The 21,407-nt window shown below is 46.9% G+C and overlaps 1 protein-coding gene across 3 annotated transcripts in view; it reads left to right on the top strand.

The window, feature by feature from the left end:
- The first annotated feature begins 652 nt into the window (after nucleotides 1-652).
- The window catches only part of LOC127005792 (uncharacterized), a 45,062-nt gene continuing 24,307 nt past the window's right edge, over nucleotides 653-21,407 (top strand). Inside the window, exons 1-3 of one of the 3 annotated variants that reach the window (XM_050874904.1) lie at nucleotides 10,033-10,091; nucleotides 13,238-14,338; nucleotides 14,624-14,781. In XM_050874904.1, the coding sequence (XP_050730861.1) occupies nucleotides 13,611-14,338; nucleotides 14,624-14,781 (886 nt within the window). In that variant the 5' untranslated portion in view covers nucleotides 10,033-10,091; nucleotides 13,238-13,610. Of the gene's footprint in view, nucleotides 1,501-10,032; nucleotides 10,092-11,770; nucleotides 12,130-13,237; nucleotides 14,339-14,623; nucleotides 14,782-21,407 lie in introns of those variants that run through there. The other 2 variants (XM_050874905.1, XM_050874906.1) reach the window with 2 other exon arrangements.

Genomic DNA, 21,407 nt, shown 5'->3' on the forward strand with positions numbered 1-21,407 from the left:
CCTTGAACACTGCTGTGCTTGCCCCTTCCCTCCCTCCCCCTCCCCACTACTTCCCAGCCAAGAACCCCCTGCCCGTCCTTCGTCCCCCCCCCCCCCCCACCCACCCACCCATGTTGCGCTACGTTTCCTGACCTTGTACTTTTATTACAACAATTTCACAACACCGCCCCCCCTTCCCTTCCTTGGAAATAAATATTAATAGCTGGCAACATTCTCTCTCTCTCTCTCTCTCTCTCTCTCTCTCTCTCAAAACGTCTATGAAGTACTTGTTAAGATGATCATTTGGACTCATCATTATCAACAAGTACCTTCTCGATTAGACCTCATTACAATCGAACCTTGGGTATTGCTGGAGCTTTCACACACAACACACGGGTCGGTGATAACGGTGAGTGATAATACTGAGGGTAGGAGTAGTGGTGATGGTGGTACTTGTTATAGTAGTGGTTGTTGTTGTTGTGTGTGATGGTTAATTGGTCGTGAGTGTAAGAGCAAGCAGGCGACCCTCACTAAGGAGACCGTGAGACATTTCCCCATGAAACTGATAAGATAAGGGATTCCCACTCACCTGTGTGTGGGGGTAGGAAAGGGAGGGAAGGAAAGGAGGGGATCATCCTGCCTCTGTCCCCCCCGCCACAGGCTCGAGGCTTCCTGAGCTGCCTCCAGCTTTGTCACACCACAGTGGAGGGCACAGTGATGCGGGTGCGTGTCGTCCATTCTGTTGAGACCCGGAACTAGTAGATGAAAAGTGTCGTGCAAAGGTCAGCTTCCATCTTCCAGATTTAACACCTTAACGCAGTGAGTGACGAGAACTTGGTTGCTATTGGCGGACAAAGATAATGTGCGCAACGGCGGGCAGTTGTGTTCAGTCTTGTTGAAAAGTGTCCAGCCTTGGTTTAGTGTTTGACGCACTAACTGTGCTCCGAAGTGGTGTGAAGTAGGTCGTCCACGCACGTAACTTGTTCAAGCACGGAGGTGAGGCAGTAACTTTTTGGCAGACCTTGATAGTTCTGTTCTGACGCTGTTCACTAATATTATGGAACCAAACATGGCCACTCAGTGTGAGGTGAAGAGAGAAATGCTCCGAGTCATGTCGGCGCCGAGAGGTGCGTCCCTTAGTCCGAGAGTACGGGGAAATGAGGCGGCAAAGCGATGCAGCAGCTGCCCCGCCACCATGCGCAGCGACACAGGGAAGCCGCCGCAGGACAGCCCACGGGGGTGCCTGCTGATCGTCAGTCCGTCGCAGGGAGAGAGCGACACAGCGAGTCCCCAGCGAGATGCCACAACTCCAGAGCCTCCAGCACAGCCGCAGGGCAGCACTGAACCGTGCACTGCTGAACAAGATACTGATGTGTCTGAGGGAGTCGCAGAGGGAGAAGTGACTCAAACACCAGAGGCCGAGACAAAATTAAGCAGCAGACAAAACTCTTTCCTTAAGATTTATGATGTTAGTGACGACCCCAGTGACAGCGATATGGAAAAATGGGTGCTAAAAAAACGGTAAGTTTTTATAAACTTCTATGTTTGGGGGTGACGGGATGAGGAAATAAGGAGTGATAATTACTAGTTTTCAGGAGCTGGCTTGAGTAGGTAGATTGCCTCCTTGTGGTTTCCTTTACTCCTTGTGACGGAGGGACTCATGAGGCAACACATGTGCTGAACGCTCTATCTGCTGGTGTATAAGACGTCACTGTCCGATACACATACAAGGGGCACCTAACTTGTCTCCTTCATCTGGAGCGACAACCCGACGCTGGTAGCGGCGGTGCTCCCTCCGAGGGCTGGGGTCGTCTGAGGAAGAGCACAAACCGAGGCCCGGCTGGTCACTGTTTGCACACACTATTCTTCTTTGCTCTCGTGTGTGTATGTGTGTGTGTGCTGGTTTACCAATTTCATGTTCTTTTGCTTCTGATTCCTGCCATCCTGCAGCAGATCTAGAATAAGTTAAAATGCATTTACTTCATGTTTACTTTTTTAACCTATTAAGTATTATTTGCATAGCCATTTGCCTTGTTGGTATCGGTCCAGTATAACTCCGGCGCCTTAATTTTGGTCTGTTTACTTCCAAACCTTCACAAAACCCTTTGTATCACATAATACATTACTAAAAAGTGGCGGACAAATGCCACCTACCCTTTACCCCCAACAAGCTTGGGGACCTGTGGGAATGCGGGGGTTTTGGGTGGGGGAGACGAAAACGAGTAATTTCCGGGACCTTTACCGCCTTGTTTCATATATTTTTTTTATAATTTTGGGGAACGACTAAAAGCCTGACGTACTTTCGTTTACTCAACCGTAGCCTTTGCTTGTAATTATTTTTACTACACACACACACACACACACACACACACACACACACACACACACACACACACACATACAGTGAGTGTGAGTGGTCTCAGTCCTACCCAACGATCGGTGCTACGAGCTCTGTGCTCTTCCGTAGGGGAACGGCTGGCTGTCTCCAGAGAGACCCGCAGCAGACCAAGAGGTGAATTACACACACACACACACACACACACACACACACACACACACACACAGAGTCGCGTGCTGCAAGGGGACCTTATCAGATAGTCGTTTTCTTGAATAAACACGTGCGGCTCAAAGGTAGCCTATAGGAAGACCAATGAGACTCACGCCTTATCACCAGTAATCTCTGTTACGACAACTGATTCCTAAAGAAGAGTATTGCCTCACTGATGGACGTTTCTAGGGAGACAGATTCCTTCTATTGGTGACATAAGGTTCACACACACACACACACACACGCACACACACACACAGTTTTGCTTATCTAAAGTACTCCACAAATGTTTTAAGAGAGAGAGAGAGAGAGAGAGAGAGAGAGAGAGAGAGAGAGAGAGAGAGAGAGAGAGAGAGAGAGAGACTTTTCCCATATTTTCGAACTACTAGTCGGTTTACCAGTCACCATTACCTACACGTTATGCTTTCAGTGTGTGTGTGTGTGTGTGTGTGTGTGTGTGTGTGTGTGTGTGTGCTTGGAAAACCCGTAAAATTGTATTCTAAAGCCATCCGGATTTAGCCTGACTAAGGAAAGGAACCTTGATTCGATCAGGATCAAAGGACTGTCCTTTGATCCTGGATTCGATCATGTGATCTTGTAATGTCCCGGCGTGTGTCGCCCGTCATCGGTATTGTCGGTGGAAAGAACACAGCACTGCTCACTCGAACTACACTTTCTGCTGAATAAAAAAATTAAAAAAACGTAGCTTAGTTTTGTTAATCATCCTTGTACGTTTTTCGGTCGTTTTCGTAACAGGCTTTTGATGTTGATATATCTGATAAAAATCATTAATGTCTGAAAGGAATGGTCCCAGGATAATTTGATACTTTAGACTGCTTACAATAGATTACATAATCATGCATTTTCTTTTCCGAGTAAAATTTATAGAAAACGTTCGGTGCCGCGCCAACGAAGGCTGTCTGTGTTAAGTTGCTTGTCTGCCACCAGCCGCAGCTTTACTTCTCGAGTGCCTCTTGGATATCTTGCTGTCATTCCATCATTTTTTTGGTATCTGTTATTTATTTATTTATTTATTTATTTACTGGGTGATCGATTCATTGATTTATGCATTATTTTCTAATAAAGTTTTATACACTTTTATATAGAGACCTACGTAGTTAGATTAGTATCTGATACAGATCCATGCTCGCCAGCCTTATTTTAACCGATGAGAGTAAATTTTGCCGAGTCGCTGGAGGTCGTGGTGATGGGTCTCGAGGTACACTGCACGAGGAGGTGGAAGCCACTGAGACATGCTGATCTCCCGGGCCAAGACCAAAGTACAGGTGTTTGTGGGCGTACTAAGTGGAACATCACACTTTGTCGATGCGTATGGCAAGAACATTAAGATCTGGAAATACTTCACATACCTGGGTAGCGTACATAGTGCAGAGCAACGGCGGGTCACGCCAGAAAATCTTCCGGCACAAGGTGTATATACCATAGACAATACCTAGTGTACTGGTTCTATAGCATAGACTAAAGAGCATACGACGTCCAATCACCGGCCCCTGAAGCGAAAATAAACAAGCGCACACAAGGTTGTTGGCGTCAAGCGTACATGTATGTGTATATGTGTGTGTGTGTGTGTGTGTGTGTGTGTATATATATATATAGAGAGAGAGAGAGAGAGAGAGAGAGAGAGAGAGAGAGAGAGAGAGAGAGAGAGAGAGAGAGAGAGCTAAAGGGCATAAAAAGTGTGAGAATAAAATAGGACCGCTAATCGCTGCTCATATATATAAATATAAATATATATATATGTATATATATATATATATATATATATATATATATATATATATATATATCCCTATTGTCTCACCAACACCGGAGAGTAGTTCAGCATGCTCTCTAAAGACAGATCCTCTCTTTATCCACACCACACTACATTCACACAACATATACACCTTTTCCCATAATTAAAATTTCAAAATGACGCACATTCACCAAGCCTCTGAGTCCCCGCCTGGGGGGGGGGACCACAAATTCCCCCAGGGAGGACTCCTCTTCTGGCTGCCGACCCGAGAGGTGTCTTGATAACTCCTCGAACCTCTTTCTTCTCAATTTCTGCAACATTCGCGGTCTTCGCTCTAATTTTCATTCTGTGGAACATCATCTCTCCTCCTCTAAACCTCACCTTCTCTTCCTTACCGAAACACAGGTTTCTGAGGCTACTGACAGCAATCTCTACTCTGTTCCCTCCTACTATCTCTATCCTAAATTTCAATCCAAAGCTGGATGTTGCGCCTACGTGCGCAACGACATCACTTGCTCTCGTGCCCACAACCTTGAATCTTCTGAATTTTCCACCATCTGGCTAAGACTTCATTGTCATTCTATTACTAAATACATCTGTGCTGTTTATCTCTCACCTAACTCTACCAACTATGTAAAATTCTTTGACTATTTGAATACTACAGTGGAGCACATCTTGACCCACTCTCCCTTCGCTGAAATCTCCATCCTAGGAGATTTCAATGTTCACCACCAGCTTTGGCTTTCATCCTCTTTCACTGACCATCCTGGTGAACAAGCCTACAACTTTGCTATCCTCAACGACCTAGAGCAGTTGGTCCAGCACCCTACACGTATTCCCGACCGTCTTGGAGATCGGCCCAACATTCTAGACCTCTTCCTTACCTCAAACCCTTCTGCTTATTCTGTCAAACTGTTCTCTCCGTTGGGCTCCTCCGATCACAATCTTATTTCTGCATCCTGTCCTATCGCTCCTGTACACCCTCTGGACCCACCGAAGAGGCGATGCTTCTGGCATTTTGCTTCAGCTCGGTGGGACGACCTGAGGATGTACTTTTCCGATTTCCTGTGGAATGATTATTGCTTCCAGGATAGAGACCCCTCTGCGTGTGCTCAGCGCATCACAGAGGTGATTGTCTCTGGAATGGAGGCATACATTCCTCGTTCTTTATCTACTCCTCACGCTGAAAAGCCTTGGTTTAATTACGCTTGTTCTCGTGCTGTCAATGATAGAGAGGTAGCTCACAAAAGGTACCAGAGCCTTCAAACTAATGCTAATTATGAACTTTACATTTCTGCCCGAAATCGTGCCAAATCTATTCTCCGACTAACCAAAAATTATTTCATTAATAGAAAATGTCAAAACCTTGCTTTCTCTAACTCTTCCCGTGACTTCTGGCATCTAGCCAAAAACATCTCCTCCAACTTCACTTCTTCATCTTTCCCTCCACTCCTCAGTCCTGACGGCAACACTGCCGTCTCATCTATCTCTAAGGCTGAACTCTTCTCTCAAACTTTTTCTAAAAACTCCACTCTGGACGATTCTGGGCATATTCCTCCTACTCATCCCCTCTGACTCCTTTATGCCTGTTATAAAGATTCTTCAAAATGATGTTTTCTATGCCCTCTCTGGCCTCAATCCTCAGAAGGCTTATGGACCTGATGGAGTGCCTCCTATTGTCCTTAAAAACTGTGCCTCCGTGCTGTCACGCTGCCTGGTAAAACTCTTTCGCCTCTGCCTGTCAACATCTACCTTTCCTTCTTGCTGGAAGTATGCCTTCATACAGCCTGTGCCTAAGAAGGGTGACCGCTCCAATCCCTCAAACTACCGTCCTATAGCTTTACTTTCTTGTCTATCTAAAGCTTTTGAATCAATCCTTAACCGGAAGATTCAAAAGCACCTTTCCATTTCTGACCTTCTATCTGATCGCCAGTATGGGTTCCGCAAGGGGCGTTCTACTGGTGATCTCCTAGCCTTCTTAACTGACTCTTGGTCATCCTCTCTTAGCCGTTTCGGTGAAACTTTTGCTATTGCGCTGGACATATCAAAAGCTTTTGATAGGGTCTGGCACAAATCTTTGCTTTCTAAACTACCCTCCTACGGTTTCTATCCTTCTCTCTGTACCTTTATCTCCAGTTTCCTTTCTGACCGTTCTATTTCTGCCTTGGTAGACGGTCACTGTTCTTCCCCTAAATCTATTAACAGTGGTGTCCCACAGGGTTCTGTCCTATCTCCCACTCTTTTTCTGTTGTTCATTGATGATCTTCTTTCCAAAACGAACTGTCCTATCCATTCCTACGCCGATGATTCCACTCTGCATTACTCAACTTCTTTTTAATAGAAGACCCACCCTCAGGAACTTAACGACTCAAGGCTGGAGGCTGCAGAACGCTTAGCCTCAGACCTTACTATTATTTCCGATTGGGGCAAGAAGAACCTGGTGTCCTTCAACGCCTCAAAAACACAGTTTCTCCACCTATCCACTCGACACAATCTTCCAAACAACTATCCCCTATTCTTTGACAACACCCAGCTATCACCTTCCTCAACACTAAACATCCTCGGTCTATCCTTAACTCAAAATCTCAACTGGAAACTTCATATCTCATCTCTTACTAAATCAGCTTCCTCGAGGCTGGGCGTTCTGTACCGTCTCCGCCAGTTCTTCTCCCCTGCACAGTTGCTGTCCATATACTGGGGCCTTGTCCGCCCTCGTATGGAGTATGCATCTCATGTGTGGGGGGGCTCCACTCACACAGCTCTTCTGGACAGAGTGGAGGCTAAGGCTCTTCGTCTCATCAGCTCTCCTCCTCATACTGATAGTCTTCTACCTCTTAAATTCCGCCGCAATGTTGCCTCTCTTTCTATCTTCTATCGATATTTCCACGCTGACTGCTCTTCTGAACTTGCTAACTGCATGCCTCCCCCCCTCCCGCGGCCCCGCTGCACTCGACTTTCTACTCATGCTCATCCCTATACTGTCCAAACCCCTTATGCAAGAGTTAACCAGCATCTTCACTCTTTCTTCCCTCACGCTGGTAAACTCTGGAACACTCTTCCTTCATCTGTATTTCCTCCTGCCTACGACTTGAACTCTTTCAAGAGGAGGGTATCAGGACACCTCTCCTCCTGTATTTGATCTTCCTTTCGGCCACCTCTTTTGTTTTACTTTAGGAGCAGCGAGTAGCGGGCTTTTTTTTTTTTTTTTTTTTGTGTGTGTGCCCTTGAGCTGCCTCCTTTGTTGTAAAAAAATATATATATATATATATATATATATATATATATATATATATATATATATATATATATATATATATATATATATAGATAGATAGATAGATATATTTACTTTGTACTTTGATAAGTAGCATATCTACTCTTATCACCACAATATAGTTTAACCAGTACGTTTCTTGTAACACCTTTCTTGGATAGCAGAAAGTGTTGTAATACATTCTTCTTTTATTCTTGCTTGATTTTTTTCCACTGGTATATTCAAAAGTTCGATTGTGAAATTTATGTGAAAATACCTGTGTTCAAATGCAGACTGCATATCAGAGTATTATCAGCATTGATAAGACCATGTCTCCCACTCACCTGAATCCAACTCCTCTTTTCTATATTTCCCGGGAACTTTTGGAATGTAACGCGATGGCATTTTTTTTTTTGAGACGAGAAGCATCCATAGAGAGAACAGCAGGTGGGCATTTTTCCTTCCCGTGTGGGAAGATGGCAGACAGTCAGTAACGTGAAGGCGGCGCGCCACGCTTGAAGGTTGACAGGCCAGAGGGTGCATCAACCTTTAGTGGGCCCCCTTTTTTATTTTTCACTCCCAGAGGATGGCATCGCAGAGTGAGCGAGGTAACGCGCCCCCCAGCGTATCCCCTTTTGATTGATTGATTGATTGATTATTGTCACTGACTTTTTGTCTTACGACTATTATTATTTTGCGATTCTCAAAATCTTCCTCTCAGTTTTTAGCCTGCACAGCAGTCCACCCAGCTTGTCATCCTTCTGGGCTGGTCGATAGATGGGTACCCAGGGAAACCTGGGAAAGGTAAACTGTGGTGACTCGGATGTCACACTAGCGCCGTGTCCCGAGAAACAGGTTGCTCGAGAGCCAATACAATCGAGATGAGCACCGAGGCCACGCGCAGCCATAGCATATGCTGTCTTAATAATAATCATAACAGAAGTGACCTTTGTAGTGTTGTAGGTGGTAGTGGGGGTGGTTGTGGTTGTGGTATATTTTCTGTACTGGATGTTGAGGGATCAGAGACATCGCGGCCAGGCACAAGTCGTCATACCACGCATAGTCTAAGACTTCTTAGATTATGGTCCCGCGCACACCTCATCGTCCGCTATTTATCAATAAATGATTGCGGTTTCACTGTCACACACAAGAGGGAGGAGAGGAGAGGTACTGGGCTTTACAACGTCAGAGACATTGTCATTGCAATATCTTTGTATTATGTCCCTCCGCAGGTCACATTACATCGTGGCTCATCACAGCTCACAGTCACCTTGCCTATGAGTCATTCGTTGCAGTGTACGTACATGCGCGGCTTATTGTTTGCCGGCGTGGGCAGCAGTGACGTCTGCACCTCACGTGACGCCTGGGAGGGAAGCTGTGCACCTGCCGCCGCCATGCGGTGGGCCCCCACCTGACCCTTACTCACACACACACACACACACACACACACACACACACACACACACACACACACACACACACACACATGCTCCATCACCCCAACTCTCAGCCGAGGGGTCAGCGTACGGGCGTGGCGATCCCGAAGGCCTGGTTGCAAGTCTCATCGCAAACAAACGACAATATTCACTCATCGCTGAATGGCGGAAGAACACTTGCACGCTTCGGTCAAAAAGGGCACCGGGGGCAGCTTGAACCAAGCACGTCATATATCACGGTAGCCACTTAAAATAAAATTCGTCCACGCCACTAACGGGCTGGGGCCGCCAACCAGGCAGCTCATGAGAGCCTACCGGTGCTATAGGAAATATATAAAAAAAAACTTCCACCCTCATACGCCCAACTTAAACCCCAAACGTCTGATCCCACAACCTCCAACCTCAACATCTAACTTCCACCCAAACTCCAAACCTCAACTTTCACCCCAAGTCTCAACACCCCAACTTCTACCCCATCTCCTAACTCCCAAATACTGAACATCCAACCCCAACCTCCTCCCTCAACCCTCAACTGATACCACAACCTCCAGCCTTTACCCTCAGTCTCCAACCCCACCCCCATACCTCTCTTAATATCCTTCTCACCCTCCTCCCCTTACCCCAACGTCACTCATACTCTTCCCATCACCCAAAACGCCTTCCACTACTACCCTCATCCTCCACCTCCAATACCTCACCCTCTCAACCCTCCATACCCATCACATTATCCCCTTCCCCCACCTCTCAACCCATTCCTCACCCGACCACCTTACACGATCACGCCTCTAGTCAGCTAAAATAAGCCTCGGAGAAGATAATGACAGGTCTAGGTATATAGGAGGCTTTATTTTTTTAACCTGTGCGGATGGTGCGTGCAAGGTCTCGCTCCCTCTCTAAATAATGAAACTCGTTAGCACAATAAATATCTTTTCGAATTGGCTGCTAAAAGCTGGTTCTTGCCATAACCCTTCCCAATACTCTTATCTTATCGGTGATGGGGGGCGGGAGTTATATCTGTGGGGGGCGGGGGAGGGACGGGATGGAGTACACCAATAATGTTCATCTTTGTGTAGTGTTAGTGTGGCGGCCGCCCCGAGAAAAGAGTGTCTTGTGTGTGTGGTGCGTGTAATGCTGGAGGACGTTCCCGAGGCGGGAGTGGGTAGTGACTGTGTTCCTCGAAGCTGGTACCGCCTTGCAGTTGTTACGATGACGCCAGATTTGTATTGGAACGAATACCTTATCCGTAAACTAATACAAAACATAAAATTGGCCTCTCAGTCGGCGGCGAGAATTTACGTTTTTCCTGCCACAGCTCGAGAGGAGGCAGCCTTTCCTATCCTGAGTAGCGGTGCATGAAGGCGACGGCGGATAGGGAAGAAACCCAACGCAGTGACCTAGACAACAGAAAACTAGTCACCGTGGCCATAACCGTGACAAGGGCACAACCTTGTGGCCCCGTGACCATAACTGATCCCTGGTTATTGACACGGCTGCTAAAAGATCAATGCTGTGTGATCTCATCTAGCCAAGAGGAGTTTTGCGATCATTACCATTAATTATGTAACAAGCCGGGGCAGCAAGGCGAGTCCCCTTACTGCCAGCCTCACTTTGGCGGCGCCAGACAACTACCTCTCAGGCCCATTACATCGTTGTGGTTTGATTATTGGTTTGGCTCTCTTAGATAACCATGCACCCGTTCATAGTGCATGAGCAAGTGTAGTGTGGGTGGTCAGGGTAGTGCGTGGCCTCGGCAGTGAGCTGTCACCACTCCAGGAACTGATGAGTGTGACCCCTCACCTGGCTTGACAAGAGCCTTACCATGTTGGCAACAACACGCGTTCATTGTTTATTAGGAAGTGTCCGTAGCTCAGGCCTCGCAAATGAATGGCCGTTGTTCGTGTGTCGTTAGATTGCTATAAGTTATTTGTAACTTGCATAACCTTGACCTGGTAGTAACATCGGTCGTATTCATCATTGGAGGGGGGGTGGGGGGGCATAGGCAGTATTAGAGATATGCAAAAGATCATAACTACATGATTTCTTTATCACTCACAAGACCCGCCTTGCGACACAGAACAGCTTAACAGCGGAAGCGATACAAGATGATGCTAACACAGAGCTTTGTCAATAAACACGGGCGGTTACATAATCCTCTCATTGTATTACCGCTATCGGAGGGCGACGGAGGCGGCTGTTGTGCAATCCCCCTGAAGCCTGTCACACCTCCTCCTCCATCACCTCATTTATCACCGCCTACTGCCCGTCATTAAGCAATGATGACAGCGGGAATGATGATAATGATGAAGCTGTTGCTGCAGCTCTTATTTATGCATATTTTTATTTAATTACTCTTTTATGAAATTGTTCTAATACGTATTACTTCTCCTCCTCCTCCTCCTCCTACTACTACTACTACTACTACTACTACTACTACTACTACTACTACTACTACTACTACTACTACTACTACTACTATTAATACTACTACTATTACTACTACTACTACTACTACTACTACTACTACTACTACTACTACTACTACTACTACTACTACTACTACTACTACTATTACTACTACTACTACTACTACTAATAATAATAATAATAATAATAATAATAATAATAATAATAATAATAATAATAATAATAATAATAATAATACTGCTGCTGCTACTATTTCAGCTGTTGTTCCTACTGGTGAAGTTAGCATAGGCATCACTAGAAACACCACCTCCACTATCTTCGTTATCACGGAGGCAGGAGCAGTGGGTGTCGTAGTGGAGGCAGGGAGAGGCGGGAGAGTGAAGGCCACGGCGGTGGATAACACCTCCAGGCTTCACGCAGGAGCTGACAGGAGAGGAGGTGCCGTGCAGGCTGGGCGGGGCGGGCGCGACAGTAGTCTGTAGCAATGTGTGGCGCAGGCAGGTAGCACGGCTCCCTGCTCTCCCTTCCTCCCTCCCTTTTGAACTTGCTCCTTCCCTCCATTTTTGTTAACCTCCTCCCTCTTCCCTTTTCCTTCTTTTTCTCCTCTTCTCTTTCCCTCCTCCTCCTTCCTTTCTTTCCCTCCTGCCTCACCCTACGAAAACGTGTACCGTGCTGCTCAGAGACTGCCTGAGAGTGCTCCCTGGGGGTCGTGCTCCTCCCTGCCCTGTGTCCGGTAATGACTGATTTAAGTTTGTCTGATTATACACGGAAAGAAGTTCGTCGCGAGGCATGGGAAAGGTGCTCGTCGTCAGTGTTGTCATTGCCTCATGATTAGTAATGTCAATGAAATCGGTGTTTTTCCTCGGAGTGAATGAATATTGAATTTTTTTTTTTCCACGAAGTAAAGACATAATAAACTTAAGAAACTAAACAGGAAGACTCTAGTGCTGTATATTAACTCAAATGTTCATCATGAAAAGTGTTAAAAAAAACGTAACGGAAAGAAATAGAAACGCCGTGGAAATCCATCAAACTCACGTGGTGTGTGTGTGTGTGTGTGTGTGTGTGTGTGTGTGTGTAGGGGGGGGGAGTGGCTGTGTATATGAGTTGCTTCTTACCAGCGGGGTCACTTGTATCGTCTCATGATGTTCAGTCGGTGCCGTCTTAGCACATTGTCGGTTTTAGACGATGTACATACATTGACGTTTTTTAGTTGCAAGTAACGTTTACGCTTTCCACAACTTCATTGATCCTCCTTGACAGCCGGCTGCCGGAAACCTAACGGCTCGAGTTGTGTGAGATTTTATATTATTTTGGTTACTATTTATCTTATTATCATTATTATTATTATTATTATTATTATTATTATTATTATTATTATTATTATTATTATTATTATTATTATTATTATTATTATTATTATTATTATTATTATTATTATTGAACACTGGGCATTACGTAGAGACGGTGACGTACACATATACCAGAATTCACAAAGTCCGTAACCCCAACACATCCCAGAGAGAAAAAGTAAGGATGGTGGGAATGAAATAGAAGATGGACGCTTGAGATAAATAATGTTCAGCAAACTGAAATGATCAAGCAACGAGAAATCAGTGCTGGAAAATAGTGACATTCAGGTCTGAGTCAGCAATACAGACTGAGGGTTAATTGTGTGCACGATCCCGTTACCGTTACATTAAAAAAGGGAACTCACTTCCGACTTAAATGTGTTAACATTCTCTCGCATTGCACGAACATCTCTTGGTAAACCCCCCCCCCCGGAACATGGATGGCTTCATAGTTTACCTTTAGTTATTAATTTTACAATCCATGCTTAGAACAGGCAGATTATAGCAGCCTCTCGTCGCCCCTCGTGACGTCAGTTCTGCTAGAGGAGGAAGAGGTAACCTCCGCTGGCCTTCCCGCGAGAAGGCCTGAGGAAGGGGAAGCCTTGCCTGTCCCGCCCTGTGACTGTTGGTCCTAAAGAGTCATAAAGCTTGAAAAGATTGTTTTTGCGTATGTGCGAACGCTTTTCCCACAGGAAAGGGCACTGGTTAACAAGCAAAACAAGGAAAAGACAAATTAAAAGTGTTACCAAATCTAGGAAAAAAGTGCTCCTGGCTTGCGTCACAGTACCGTTCCTGCGGGGAGTGTCGACATGAGGGGCGGAAGACGCCTCACTTTCCGTATGCGTCACTCCTGACTGTGTAGATGAAACTCAAAGCGAAAATAAAAGCACTTTTATTAGCCCGCAGTGGCCTTATAATACACGAGGACGCGTCCTACACCCCCAGCACCACAACTACCTTCACCACCACCGTCACCACCACCACCACCACCGCCGTCACCGCAACTACGTCCATCACCACCACCGGCACCTGCGTAGCCCCTATCACCACAGTCGCTTCACCTGTCCCGCTCAACACACCTGCCACCAAAATGCCGCGTGACTATCCATCTGCAAGCAAGTCCATGATGAACCTCAGCTTATCCAGTGAGGTTGAAGAGCAACCGAAGGGCTTGCACAAATATCGCTCCGTGTGGGATGTCGCCTCCATGGATGGAATTCGGCGGAAGATTCTCCGCTCACGCTCCCCGAATGACCCGGGGCGCTCCAAGGAAAAGCGTCAGAAGAGGCACTCCTACGTCCAGCCCACAAAGGATGCGAAAAAAGACTCTGATGAAAAGTATCGGCCTGTGAGTTCCACCATCTCAGGGTACAGGCAGTCCTTGTCCTCTGGCAGCTCCTCCGTCTCCAGCACCCTCACGCCCGACCTCCCGTCCTCCGCGGCGGCACCCACAGAAACAGAGACGGACGTGTTCACGAGTGACGGGGGCATGAAAGAGGCACGGTCCATGATGGTCCTCTCGCGCCCCAACGGCTCCAGCAACTCTTCCGAAGAGGACGTCAAAGTGGCTCGTAAAAGATCAGTTGTTTCGTAAGTTTATATCCAAAGTGTGCACCTTCTTCCTAGTAATTAATATCGGGAAGTGAATGCCCCTCTGCTGGTGATGATGAGGTTTGTGTGAGGGTGAATATGAACAGCTAAATACGGCGAGTGTTCATTGGCTGACCAACTGATTAAGTGTTAGATTTGCAGTGTTACTTTGCTTACGCATATGTCTCTCCAAATTATGTTTTCATTCCTGTTTTGTTTCCAGAACCCGACCTCATCCCTTATTTGACCGTACTAACCAACGTCCTTCTTCTTTTCCTTCCACAGACATGCCCTGAAGAGCCTGAGCCGTAGCACCCCGGCCATGTCCCCCTCGGCGTCGCCAAGACACAGCGACAGCGAGGGGCAGCTGAGGGTGTCCAAGGGTACCAAAAAGTTCATGAGACACTTCGCCGAGGCTCCGCCCAGCGAGTGGGTCCTGAACTGTGAGTGTTGATTCCTTGCCAAGATAACCCTGTTGGAAACGGAGCTGACAACACAGTATGGGTTTTTTTTTCAACCAGTCGCATAATTTTATTGATTGTTCATGAATTGTGACAAACTTGTGACTATTAAAAGATAACCATACAGGGAGACTCCTCCGTTCATTCATTTTGCGTCTGCAGAGTCAGTTGTCACATCATCCGTCACCTTTTCACGTAGTTCAAAGTGACCGAGGTTGTCAGCGCCGCTCCCTGCAGTGTGTCTGGCATGAGTTGAGGACGATTGTGTGAATGAATACTTGGAGAAAGCTTTTATTTATAAAGTCTATTATTACAAATGACGATTTCTGAAATTTCCTCTAGGAGGTGTGATTTTAGTAAAGTGTAGTGGAGGGCACTGAGGCATAAATGTGTCAGTCGGTTATTCGGTCGGCCTTGGTTCGCCCGGCTATTGGGCGACGTGACTACCAAGAAAACAACTCACTCTGTTGCGTTTGAATATTGAAGAGATCGAACTCATTGAATGAATGGGGAGGTGGTTATGCGACCGAAGGAATCCAAGGCTGTTGCTGAGAAACTGATTGTCCCTGGGTCCCTTGAAAATAATGGATGTGAAGTCGTTGTTGTTTCATCGTATGTACTCTGACCCGACGCAAGTGTGTTATTAAGGGCGGGTTTGTGGAGAGAAACTCAGCCAATACTCTTTTGAACATCAACTCAAATCGTCTTTTTAGTTTATTCCAAACACAACCCAGCCCCGTTATAGTTATACTGGGTTGTATTACGAGAACATACCTGTCAAACACACACACGTCTATTAACATAGTCACGGATCCCATTTATGAACCTGTTTGTAATGTAACTCAACCCGATTTGTTACAGTTTAAGGTTAGGTTTGCGCAGAGACTCAGCTCAGACTCCAATAAACACCAACACTGATCGACACTTTCGGGCTGACGTCACGGGCGCCACACCAGCGGGTATGGATCGGCGAGGCGTGCGGCTGGCGGGGCAGGAAGGGTTAACTTTATGGCTGGTTTACTCAGTTTACTGTTATCATTGAGGGTGTGAAATGCGTCTCTATGTCTCACAACAAAGATCCCTGACCCCCGCGGCCCCTTCCACGCGTCAGTCAGTCAATGTTTGTCTCTCATGTTTATCTTCGAATTCTTTCATGAGCTGACACACACACACACACACACTCACACACACACACACACACACACACACACACACACACACACACACACACACACACACACACACACACACACACACACACACACAAACACACACAGAAAAATAATAATTGTTTTTTGGCTATTTCTGTGGAAGTTTGACATACGAATCCCTAGAATCATCTGGTTTAATAACGAGAAAATAACACGATTATATTCCAGCCGACTCCGTGAATACAAACAGTACTCAGTGTCCTTCAAACTTAGGAACAATATTTAAGGAATATTTCTCATATCTTTGTTTTAAGGGTTAGTGTTGGTGATGACAAAAGGTTCCACTGACCTTCCTTAACAAAATGAACAAGACATTTCCAAACTACATGAATAAAATAATATATACAGGTCGCGACATTTTGTAAACTATAGACGGTGCATTAGTGCAAGCAGTAAGACGTAAGGTTAGTTATTGTCAAGTATATAAAGACTGCGTGAAATGAGATTCTTTTTAGTTAACTGACAGAGTTGGCGGCAACTTTTAATCGTTTACACTTTTCATACGAAGGTGACGGAGATGAGCCGGTGAAGCAGGCGGTAGGCGGGTGGGTGAGTGGGCGGGGCACGTGCAGCATGCGGTAGGCGGGTGGGTGAGGGGGTGGGGCTGGTGGGCTGGATGGGAGAGAGGCGGTTATGTTAAGGTGTATTATAATGGCAAGTGGATGGGCGGGAGGATGGGTCAGAGCCCATACAGGTGGACTGCTGTAAACTGACGGGTAGGATGTATGGGCGGGAAGCTCGAAATGTACTCCATTAAGTGCCGGGGATCGAACCCGGGCCTTGTGGGTAGAAGTCAGGGCAGCAAGCCAACTGATACACCGATGAACTAAAAGGTCACCGTGCCAGAGGCCTCTTCTGCGGCACTAGATCTGACAGCCCGGCCCCCACTATGGGCTTGAAGGTAAAGGCGACCCCACTCATACCCGTGGTAGCTGGAAATGCTTTTAATCAACCCCCGATGGCACATATGGTGTTAATATACATTAGAGAAATTGCAATAACAATGAAATATCTCGAAATGTACACTGGTTCGATCCCCGGCAGCAAGTGGCGTACATTTCGAGATTTTTCACTGCATTATCGCAGTTCCTCTAAGGGCGGGTATGTGTTGGAAGGGGTAGATGAAGCAAAGGGGTTTGCTAATCTGTCTTTGCGGGCCGGATGGAAGGGCGGGAGGCGGGTGGGAAGTAGGCGGTGGGGCTGTACACGGGTGAGGGCCCTGACTGAGGGGACTGCGAAAGTACTGAGAGAGGGAGGTCATTAGGAGCAAGTGACAGTAGGAATAGCATCGTCAGGGCAACCGCCACAACAATACACCAGAACAACTAACGAACCTACACCATACAACTGTACACTCCTACTGTCTTTCCTATTCCCCACCTGCACCTTCACCACTAACCCACTTCCTCTTCGTACTGTACCCTTGATTTAAAAAAAAAAAAAAAAAAAGAGAAAGAGAGACAGGGAGCGGCGGTGACGTGAACTCCATCGCGCACGTCGAACGCTCTGAGTCTTCGTGTATAATGTACTAAACGATCACCGAATTAATAATCTTTCATCTTAACGTCCTGCTTAAATAATGGTTCTTGCTCTCGTACATAAACCATCACTGCCGTCAAGGCCTCATTTACAGCGAGTTAACTCTTGGTGAGAGGCGTTTATCTTCTGAAGGTCAGGTGGGGAGGATAGAGTCGTTATGCTTGCAAATTCGTAAACAATAATACAAGTAGTAGTGATCAAAAATGCCGCGGAATGTAAAAATCAACTATTATCAAATTATAGAGATTGAAAATTATCGTTATTTTGACCAGTTCACTCTCGTACCTTTGCTCATATTTTTTTTATTATTTCACAGAAGCCTATTTTTTACTGAATACTTACTGGAACGGGGCACATGTACTGACGGGCGGTATTCTCAGACGCTTCCACCTCTCACGTCACCTATTTCCAGAGGCCAAAAAGGAGATTATTCGGGCCCTTATGAGTGTTTTAAAGGTTAACGGTACAGAAGAAGTGTTAAACTACTACCGGGGCAATAAAAACTACCCGGGGAAATGTTCAAAACTCTATGAAAGCCTTGTGAATGTGTGCGCTTGGTTGCCGATATGTTTAATTAAGAATACAGCCTTAAGGTTCTCCCGCCCACACTAGCGGCCGATGAGGTGAAGGGATCAGCAAGCGTGGCCGGGGACGTGAGTTAGTGTCATGCGAGCTCTCATAGACGGTGATGCAGCAGAAAAAGGGGAAATATCTGATAAGGGACCGTGGAAGAAGAGAGAGAGAGAGAGAGAGAGAGAGAGAGAGAGAGAGAGAGAGAGAGAGAGAATGGTGTGAGTGATCTTATATAAAAACTCGAAGGTCAATTAACTCTTTAGCTGTGAATATTTTAGTATTTATCACAGCGTCTCCAAGCAACACCCTCTATCAGTACCCACAGCACGCCACGCCACCTTCACCTCCTCATCAACCTCACGTGGACCTAATCAACCCCCATGCCCCTCACCACCCCACCTAATCAACCCCCATGCCCCTCACCACCCCACACCACTCTACTCCATACCGCCCCATACAACAATACCTTATGCCACCAACTGCCCCATACCGCCTCGCACCCCACGCCACTCCACCCCATATCACTGGCTTCCACCCCACACGACTCCACATCAAACCACCCTCTACCCCACATCATCCCATATCCCCTTCCACCTCATGCCACTACCCCCATACCACCTCCCACTCCACACAACGCGACCCTAATCCACCTCTCACCCCACACGACTCAAGATCCGCTCCCGCTCTACACCACTCCACAAAAGCCCTTCCGCACCCCTCATCACCTTCAACTCTAACCTTCCACCTTCTACCGCCACACCACATCACACCAACTCGGTACCACTTCCCCTCACCCCCACAACCACCCCACACCACGTTCTACCCCAACCATACATCACCTAGACCCCACAATCTTTGCTAAAAATGTTATATCTCAGTTAAACTTTCTTTTCGACTTCACCTACAGTACACAATGCGAACCTAACCTAACCTAACCTAACCTAACCTAACCTAACCTACACGTTATTGATATCCTTTCTTTTCCCCATTTTTTCCTGGTCTTTCCCTTCATATGGCTGAGTTTGGAGGAGAGGAGGAGTGGAATCTTAGAGAGAGGGATTTCTTTTTGATAGTTTCTTAAAATTATGACACACAAATTAAAAAAAAGAGATGATAAATATGTGGATTAAGCCGACACAGAAAAATGTTGGAGGAAAATGAAATTGTCCGTTAAAGGCTAAAAGAAAAATGTTGATAAGCTTGTATTTTTCTCAAGTATATATTGCAAGTGACAGGAGAGAGAGAGAGAGAGAGAGAGAGAGAGAGAGAGAGAGAGAGAGAGAGAGAGAGAGAGAGAGAGAGAGAGAGAGAGAGAGAGAGAGAGAGAGAGAGAAACAGGGGGGAGGGGGGAAGTAGGAAAGGACCCGGAAGAGATAACAAACGTTGCAGTGAGCCTCTAATTCCCGCCCCCCTCCCCCCACCCACCCCTCCCCCTCCCTTCACCCTCACCGGGTAGGACACGAAGTAATGGGTTTAAACTGGATAAATTCAGATTCAGCAGGGACATTGGCAAAAATTGGTTTACAAACAGGGTGGTGGATGAGTGGAATAGGCTTAGCAGTCATGTGGTGAGTGCCAATACAATTGTCACATTCAAAAATAGATTAGATAAATTCATGGACAGCGATATTAGGTGGGGTTAGATACACGGGAGCTACACGGGAGCTTAGGTTCAGGGGAGCTGCCTCGTACAGGCCTACCGGCCTTTTGCAGACTCCTATGTTCTTATGTTCTTATGTTCTTTCCTCCCCTCCCTCCCCCCAAGCCGCCACGCACAAGTTTTAGTCACCGCGGGAAGTCCACGTCTCATCAAACTGAACTAAATGAAAAAAAAAATCGCTTCCTAAATTTTAAGGCAACGATGGACACTTAATTAAAATCCCTGCGTGTTGCCCTCTATCAATATTACTCCTCGAAATATTAATAACTATTTCATTCTAATGTCGGCTTTTAAACTAATCAAAATCTGAGTATATATGCATAAAATATAATGATGCCTATAACAACGCTGCTGCTGCTACTGCTAATGGTAAAGGCAATGGTGAGGCTCAGAATCAGTAGGAGGAAGAGGAGGAAAAGGAGGAGGACGAGGAGGTGGAATGAGAGAAGCTAAATAATAATAATAACAAAAATAATAATAATAATAATAATAATAATAATAATAATAATAATAATAATAATAATAATAATAATAATAATAATAGTAGTAGTAATAACAACAACAACAAAGATGATCACAATAGCAATAAATATAACAGAGAAGATTTTATGGAGCGATGACTGGTTTCGTGCATGCCCGCCATCCCTCATCCACCTCTCCAGGCCCCGCACCGCTCCCTCCCCCCCCCCACCCCACCCCCACCCCTAACCCGCCTGGCTGACTGACTTCCACTAAATCCAAGGACTGAACCGCTTGAGAGCAGATACAGACCTAGACAACCCCACTCTCATTGTTCTAACACCCCCTCCCCTTCCCCTGTTGCCTCATGCCCCTGCTGCTCTCTTCTTGCTCCGTCCCACGCCCGACTCACCTGTCACTGTCACCTTGCTCCGTCCCACGCCCGACTCACCTGTCACTGTCACCTTGCTCCGTCCCACGCCCGACTCACCTGTCACTCTCACCTTGCTCCGTCCCACGCCCGACTCACCTGTCACTGTCACCTTGCTCCGTCCCACGCCCGACTCACCTGTCACTCTCACCTTGCTCCGTCCCACGCCCGACTCACCTGTCACTGTCACCTTGCTCCGTCCCACGCCCGACTCACCTGTCACTCTCACCTTGCTCCGTCCCACGCCCGACTCACCTGTCACTCTCACCTTGCTCCGTCCCACGCCCGACTCACCTGTCACTCTCACCTTGCTCCGTCCCACGCCTGACTCACCTGTCACTCTCACCTTGCTCCGTCCCACGCCCGACTCACCTGTCACTCTCACCTTGCTCCGTCCCACGCCTGACTCACCTGTCACTCTCACCTTGCTCCGTCCCACGCCTGACTCACCTGTCACTGTCACCTTGCTCCGTCCCTCGCCCGACTCACCTCTCACCTTGCTCCGTCCCACGCCTGACTCACCTGTCACTCTCACCTTGCTCCGTCCCACGCCCGACTCACCTGTCACTGTCACCTTGCTCCGTCCCACGCCCGACTCACCTGTCACTGTCACCTTGCTCCGTCCCACGCCCGACTCACCTGTCACTGTCACCTTGCTCCGTCCCACGCCCGACTCACCTGTCACTCTCACCTTGCTCCGTCCCACGCCCGACTCACCTGTCACTGTCACCTTCCT

Source organism: Eriocheir sinensis, chromosome 31, assembly GCF_024679095.1.
Source record: "Eriocheir sinensis breed Jianghai 21 chromosome 31, ASM2467909v1, whole genome shotgun sequence".
NCBI classification, from domain to species: domain Eukaryota; kingdom Metazoa; phylum Arthropoda; class Malacostraca; order Decapoda; family Varunidae; genus Eriocheir; species Eriocheir sinensis.